Source organism: Podarcis melisellensis (assembly GCF_964234715.1).
Source record: "Podarcis melisellensis genome assembly, chromosome: 5".
NCBI classification, from domain to species: Eukaryota; Metazoa; Chordata; class Lepidosauria; order Squamata; family Lacertidae; genus Podarcis; species Podarcis melisellensis.
Window position 1 is genome coordinate 52666859 of NC_138537.1, and position 7999 is coordinate 52674857.

Here is a 7999-nt window from a genome sequence, read left to right on the forward strand (position 1 = left end):
TACATCTAGTATGGCCATCCTCTCTCTGCTTAAAAGCCTCCAAGGAAGGAGAGTCCACCACCTCTCCTGGGCGTCTGTTCCACCGCCGAACAGTTCTCACTGTCAGAAAGTTCTTCCTTATCTTTAGTTGGAATCTCTTGTAACTTGAAGTCGTTTGTTCGGGTCCTGCTCTCCAGAGCTGCAGAAAAAACAACCTTGCTCCATCCTCCACGCGACAGCCTTTGAGATATTTGAAGAGGACCATCCTATCTCCTCTCTACAGTGCTGAACATCAGCGAGAGAGACAGAGGGTCCGAGCGATTCCTGCTTTTGCTAGCCTGGCGACGTACCCGGACCTCTTATCTGCTCCGGATCAAAAGCCTTAGGAAGCCGTCTACGCCCAGCTGCAAGAGATGAAAGGGTGCTCAGAGGAATCAGCCAATGACAGGAGGCGGGGCGGCGGGGCTGCTTTGGCGGCTGTCCAATTAGAGAGCAGCCCCGGGGCTGCGCCTCCTCCTCCTCCTCGGTCCGTCCCTCCCTCGCGAATGTATCTATTTCAGCCGCGCGAGCGCTAAAAGGCTCGCCGAGGAGGAGGGAGGCGTTTGCCCGGCTGCTGTTTCGGCGAGCGGGCGGCTTCTTGGCGCCGCGAGTGCCGTCAGTCCCCTTGGAAGAGAGCAAGCGCGGAGCCGTCTCGGGTCCCATGGAGGCTTTCCACCCCGCCAAGCTGGACCACCACCACCACCACCCGCCCGTGGAGTTTTTGCCCGGGGGCGCCCGCTACGGCGCCAAGAGCCACGGCGCCTACGGGAACGCCTTCAACTCGTGGAACGACTACCTGGGTCTGGCCACGCTGGTCACCAAGGCCGTGAGCCAGCAGGAGAAGGGCTTCCGCGGGGGGGCCTCGTCGGTGGTGGTGGCGGCCACCGTGCAGCAGGTCGAGGAGGACGACGAAGAGGACGACGACGAGGAGGAGGAGGAGGAGGAAGACGACGAGGAGGAAGGCGGCGGCGGCGGCGCGCCTTATTTCGAGAGCGCCCTGGATTTGCGCGACTTCGACTTGTGCAGCCACCACCACCACCTGAGTCCCGGCGAGAGCCTGCTGGAGGAGCGCTTCGCCGACTTCAGCCCCTTCTCGGGCCGAGCCAGCCCGGCCTCGTCGGTCGTCTTCAGCTGCTCTTCCGACCCGCTGGAGAAGGATCGCTCGGCGGTGCACGCCTGGCCCGGCGGCAGCGGCGGCCGCCTGGTGGTGGACGGCCGGCTGCACCCGGCGGCGGCGCCCAAGACGGGCTCGCGGCTGCTGAAGCCCGAGCTGCAAGTGTGCGTCTTCTGCCGGAATAACAAGGAAGCCGTGGCGCTCTACACCACGCACATCCTCAAGGGCCCCGACGGCCGGGTCTTGTGCCCGGTGCTGCGCAGATACACGTGCCCGCTGTGCGGGGCGAGCGGGGACAACGCGCACACCATCAAGTACTGCCCCTTGTCCAAAATGCACGGCGGCGGCGGCAGCGCCCCCAAACAGCCGCTCAAAAGCGCCCGCCACATCCTGGGCAAGAAGCTCCGCTAAGGGGCGCTGCCCGCGCGGGTCCAAACATAAACAACCCATCTTCTTTTTTTCCTTGCGCGTGTGTGCCCTCTACAGGACAAAGGCGTTTCTTCGGATTTTTTTTTAAAAAATAATGTTCTTTAATCGAATGATGTCCCCCTTCTTAATATATTTAAACACGGAGACGGTAGAATGTACAGAGAAATGTTCTTGATCTATGTATCAGATAATCGAAGTATAGGTTCTAGTTTGTATACTTAGTAGCCGGGGACGCCGGCCTATGAATTAACTCTTAAGAATTATAACATGCCGTTTAGAGGTACTGTATTTGTTTATTGTAAGAATATATCTAATTTTTAAATGGAATTAAGGATATCATTTATAAGTGTGCTCCCAACTGATGTAGCTATCTTTAATATTATTTCTTGGCTGGGAAGGGAGCACTCTTTTTTTTTAATTAAAAAAACACACACTCTTAACAGCTTCAGAGGAGCTAACCAGCATATGAACTATGGTGACATTAACCCCAGTGAAGGTTATTGGGGTTTTCTAGGTGTGCATTTAAACTGGTGGTCCCCACCTTGGTGAAGAAGTGGGGCTGAAATGGTACTGATGAATTCTTTGTATTGGACTGGCAAATTTGTTCCTATTGATGTCTTCACTGTTTTACAAGCAATACTTGGTTGTAGAAGTTGGAGCCAGGGGTTACAGGCTATGTATGTCTGAGAGATTTCTTGTGGTCTAGAACCACTTTGCGTTGAACTTTATCCCCCCTTGAGTCAAACTTCATATTTTCAGTGCATGTTCTTTGTTTGCCATTCCAAAATTGAATGCTTAATCCACTTCGGCCCCTTTTTTGTTTCTTTAAATGCCGTTTATTTCCCTGTAGCCCAGCTAGGGTGACTTGGTTGATCTTTATGAAGTGTGGAAGTAAAGGTGTCTGAGAGACTGGATTTCACAGCCTGTTCTTTCCTCTTGACTCTTCTCCCTTCCACCCACTAGGCTAACTTGAGCCTCCCAAATTCAAACCAATGATGCTGGGACACAACACTGAGCAGAAAGGGTAGATGATGTGCTTTAATTTTACCATAGAGCCCTATAAAAGCAAGCAACCATTCTAATCCACTTCAGCTGGCTTTCAGGTGAGGAGGCTTCCCCTTATTAAGGTCATTTAGCAAAAATAAGATAGTCAACAGCAACAGTCATGACACTTTCTACCCAAAACTAAAAAAAAAGATTGCAATTAATAAATTGGGAGGTGAGAAAATGAAGGGTGGTTATTGTTCATGCATAAATACTAAACATTTAAAGACACGCTTCCTAGAAAGTTGCATAGACTTTCAAGCACATAAAGCAAGCTTGTAATAAACCAAACAAGACTGGGGAAAGAATTGTAATGGTAAGGAATTGGTGTGACTCATGGTCTCTCACTTACCAGTCATCCCTGAAAGGTAAAATGATCCAAATATAATTTGGCGGGAGTAGGCCTGACTCTGGTTTCCCGATACTTGCAAATAAGAGCAACCAAGTTTTTGTTTTAAAACTAATTAAAACTAATGTCTAAGACTTTCCTGTTAATATTACAAAGGGGTAAAAAAAACCAACCCTGCAGCTTTTAAGTATTTAGTTAATACTTGCAGGTCCTTCACGGGCCTCCTAGTGGGTCTGTTTCATATTATTTTAGTTCTCCCAATGTTTACAATGTTGTACAGCATCATGTCTAAACAGCATGTGTATTTTATTTTAAGAAACCAATGTGCTGCTATTCAGATGAATATAGCAGTTCAATAAATCCTCAATAGGTTGCTATAAACCCGTCAAAGTTTAAAATTGGCATGAAAACCAGCAAGACTATTCCATTGCTGCCTAGCAGCAAAACATGATGGTACCTTTAAACCACCTATCCAGTACTCTGCCAGCAATGATGGAGTGTGAGTGGAAGAATTGTCTGCATTTCTCTATTTCTGGGTTTCTTTCTTTTTAAATGCCTTTCTTTATTATTCCAGAGAGATTTATTTAGACGCATGCAGAAACATGTCAGTTCCCCCTCCTGCTGGCTTGAGGGCATGAGACATGCAGAGCTTCTAATCTCAGCTGCTTCCTGGCACGCCCCCTTCCTCATGCTTTTTACATCTGTTGGGCTGGAAGAGCCATCCCTGTTGGATATCCCAGTGTCAAATCTCCCTCTCCCAAATTGGCATTCAGTCTCCAAAGTGTGTGGGAGGGAGGGGTAGATGCAATCTGTACTATGATCCCTGAAACCCTCTCCCAGAGAGTGTCAGACAGCAGCCTAAAACAGCAACATCTGAGAGACAGCATTTGCAGTGGGGCATAGCTACAAATCTCATTTGGAATGTCCAAAGACACTCTGAAAAGTTCTTAAAATTTCTGCAGGAAGTGGCCCCGTGTATGGGTTGTTTTTCCTGACAAGGCCCTGGCTGCAACAGGTGGAGCTGAATCTAGGCACTGCATAAAATGGGATTGAAAGCAGAGCCTCGTTTGAAGATTTGGAGTGGCAGGGGAAACCCCACAAGATGATACAGTCCCAGAGATAATTAGGTCCTAGGCTGTTTGCCCTGATTGAATGTGTCTGGAAGCCACGGTGTGCAGAGCCTTCCAAAACACATTTTCTGACAAAATGGACAGCAACCTAGTTCTTGGTGTATAGATGAATGCCTTTGTGAGCTTAAAATTCTGTGCACACTCAAGCAACATTCAAAGTATACTTGCATGTTTTCTTAAAAGTTCACAGAGTCTGATGAGGATTCTAAAATGTATTGTAGGCCCGCCTTTAAATTGAACAAACTCAATATGTTCTGTTTTGCAGTGTGGAATGTTTTGTTTTGTTTTTAAATGGAGAGGTAACAACTAAACATGGGTTTATTCCCTTGAAGAGAAAATGCTAGGCTCTTGAGAAGATTGGGAGAGGGGGACTGCAGATGGGTGAATCTCTGGAAATTGCAAGGCTTTGCCCATTTCCACTAGCAGAAGCCACTGGTAGATCAGAATCCTATGTCAGCACCACTGCATCCAATGCAAATTCATTAACTTTCATTTTGTTAAGCTGCTTTCTTGCCTTTTCCCACTTCCCATATTATTTTACTCGATGTAAGGTTCCATTCACCTTTCAGATCTTAGGGAATGAGTTGCTGTTTTTAAAAGGACTTTCCTACTTTATGCAAATAAGAAATCCCAGACGCTGTTTTGAAAATACACTTGTTGCAGGCATGTGGTTGAGAGTATTTGCACCTGTAAAATAATAGGCACACTAGCATGGGATTAGAATCTAAGGGAAAAGGTCCTTAAAAAAAAAAAAAATTAGCATGGTCCTAAGTTGCGTTTACAGGAAAATAAGCCCCTTTAAATTCAAGAGGGCTTACTGTTATGTAGTGATGCATAGAATTGTAGCTTTAGTAAAAGTGACACGGAGCTCTCGGCCTGCTGACCTGTGGAGGTCAAATACATTTGCCAGGGCTTGGGAAGCTGTTGCCCTCGGATGTTGCTAGACTCCATTGGGTCCAGCCAGCAGAGCCAATGATGGTGGAAGTTATAGTCAAGAGCTGGAGGGCTGGTTTTCTAGCCATGCATTAAACAAACCAACTTACATTCTGGAGAATTGGCATATTAAGACACATTTTGTGGGGCAAGAAGAGACCAAGAAGACAGGGACTGAAGGATGTGGCTAGTAGAACTTGCAAGCTGTGTTCTAGTTTGAAGAAATTCCTGATAATTGTATACTGAGCAGGGGAAATGCCACCTAGAAATTTGCTTTAAGCAAACTTATTGCTGTTGCTTTGAGTTGACTCTTAACTATCATTCTGACTCATATGCAAATACCTAAAATATCTATTGTCAGTAAGAGTTGAATGTGCGGTGTACCATCAGAATAATTTTATTCTGAAGAAAACAAAGTGGTTGCTACCAACACACCTAGTGGGAAGGTCCACAGGTCTTAAAAGGTTTTTTCCTATAGCTACTGTGCTCAGACTATGAGGTCAAGTGGCTATTGGATGGTTGTGTTACATTCAGCTCGTACTTCTGAGAACATGTTTCTCCCTCTTGCATTCCTTCTGGTTTCTGTGCCTTCTTTGGGGTTTTGTCACTTCGCACTGAAACGTTGGAACTGTGCATGAGATGGATATTTGACCAATCTTTAGGATAGGAGCAAAACACCAGAGTTCTCACTTGCAAGATTAAGATGCTTAAGGAACCATGCCGGCTGTACTACTACTGTGTTTATCTCAACAAAAGCTATTAATCAGCTACTAGACCCTTTCTGTGGTGAGTGTATTAAAAGGTTCTAGAGAGAAATAACCAATATCTTGTAGGTTATGCACTTCATGGGCCAAATCCAACACTGCTGCTTTGCTAATGCAGTCAATTCTGTGTGCAATTGAGTGTCACTTCTTTTCCAGCCCCGTGTGCCCTCAAAACTAGCTCTGGACAGTTGGGGATGCTCCAGAGCAGATAGGGGAGAAGCACAGGAAAGAAGAAACTCAAGTCCCATTGCACCAGCAGAACTGTGTACATGGAGTACTGGATAAAACCCTGAAACTATTTCAGTGTCTAAATAAATGGCAGTATTAAGGACTACGCCTCAAGCTACCGTTTTCATTCCTAAGAATTTCACCTGTTCTCACTCTGTGTGTATAATTGTATGCTTTAAACTACATTAAATGTGCATCAGGTCTGTGTACCTTCAAACAAGGTAAAGCCAGTGGTTCAGGACAGATGCACGTGAGCAGATCAGGAAGTCCCCAACTTTTTTAGTAGCTTCATTGTCCTTGTTCCCTCTCCCCTTCATAAAATAATTAAATGCATGACTTTTTTCTCATTTCTGAGTAGCAAAACCAAGCTGGATTGGGGAAGGTGCTACTTCATTTTGACAGATAGGTCTAGCATTTAATCAAGTGAATTATTTTTGCAGTGCACTCCAGTCTATTTTCTGAGTGTGAAAGCAGAGCAGAACCAGCAAACTAGAGAAACTGTGTGGCCTGCTTTTTTATCAAGTGTCCTTTTTCCTAAAAATTAAAAATAAGCTTTTTTTCTTCATGGAGAAGGGGGGGAGCAAGAAAAAAAATATGCTTTTTGGTTTGTTTTTATATTGCAATTTTATATTGTGGACCACCCTTAGATCTAATAAAGTAAATAGAGCAAAGATAATATCATCTCATGCAATAGCCCCTGGAATGATTTGCCTGAGCTTTGGGAGGTTTGTTTAGGTAGTTTCTTACCAAAGGTGAAAAGGAATAGTGTTTTAGCCATTTTCAGTTTCCCACTTAGTCAATAGGGATGAAACAGAGCTTCAGATTTAACTGATCAGATGCAGATCTGAATGATGAATTGGAAGGCACAAATGGAACAAGCTACAAGGCAGATCTTCTCCTTGCAAGCCCCTAGTTGAAACAAGTGTCTGCATCTTGAATTGCCCGTATTTCCCTTTGCTCCCACACCTTCAAATAAACTATGGGAGAAGAATTCTATTTTAGGAATGCAGAAAATGAGAAACTGACTAGAAAAATAAGGGAAAGGAGTTTTCCGGTGTCTTCTGTTTAACTACACCATGTCTAAACTTGTTTAGCAATCTAAAAACAAGGGAACTGAAAAATACATGGGCAAAGGAACTGCTTGACTTGTTCGGGCCCACAGAACCACAACCCTTTTCCAGAAGGCCCTACTGCTGTTGTTCAATCAATCTACAGCTGGGAACTTTTTGCCTCCTGTCTGATCATTAAAAGCTCGTTGTTCTGCCTGTTCCTCTTCCTAATTGTGTGAGAAGTGTGAAGAACATAACATGTAGGGATCTGGCTGAAAGTGGAGGTGGCCAGCAGGAGAAGGCAACAGGAAGAGAGAGCAGACTGAGAAAACATGGAGGGGACTAGCAGAAAATGGCAAAAATGGTTTGAAACTCTTTGTAGTCACTCAGAAATTTAACCACAATCTGTACAGGGAGAGAAGGAATTAAAAATCAAGTAAAAAAGCCAAAGAGAATTGAACTTCTTTATTCTCTTTGTTGAGGTGGAGGGGAGGTTGAGTAAGGCTACAGGGTTTGAGCTATTTTGTAAAAGAAATAGCTCACTAGGGAGCCAGGATGGGTTATGGACAAGTGTGTGAATGGTATATTCATAAGTCTGCATGTGGCTTAAGTCTTGCCCATCACTGCCATACAGTCCTAGGAAGGAAATGTAGTCTTTGGGCTAAAGAATGCTTCCCCACCTCTGGCTTAATCCAATTCCAAACTCCTTTCTCAAAACACATCATGCAGGTGATTCAACTTTTCTTCTACAAAACAAGTGAACTTATCATTTTAAAACATGATTGAAATCAAGGCATGGAAATTGCCTACATTTTATACTTGAGCATTTTTGGGGAGAGATTCACTCAAGTATTAAAATAGTGATCTGATCCTTTGGATGGAGCCCCAAGGTTTGATATGATGCTTTTACATCTCAGCTTCTGCAAGTCATGTGTGTTGAA

At 45.0% G+C, this 7999-nt stretch overlaps 1 protein-coding gene across 1 annotated transcript; it reads left to right on the forward strand.

Moving 5' to 3' along the window:
• The first annotated feature begins 379 nt into the window (after positions 1–379).
• Positions 380–6112, forward strand: NANOS1 (nanos C2HC-type zinc finger 1). Its single transcript, XM_081912850.1, has one exon. It carries the CDS (start codon positions 680–682, stop codon positions 1541–1543), a length of 864 nt encoding a protein of 287 aa, XP_081768976.1. The 5' UTR covers positions 380–679; the 3' UTR covers positions 1544–6112.
• Positions 6113–7999: the final 1887 nt, after the last annotated feature.

What these genes read in the sequence shown, in the direction of transcription:
- NANOS1 (XM_081912850.1), top strand. Translation starts at nt 680, where the DNA reads ATGGAGGCTTTCCACCCCGCCAAGCTGGACCACCACCACCACCACCCG.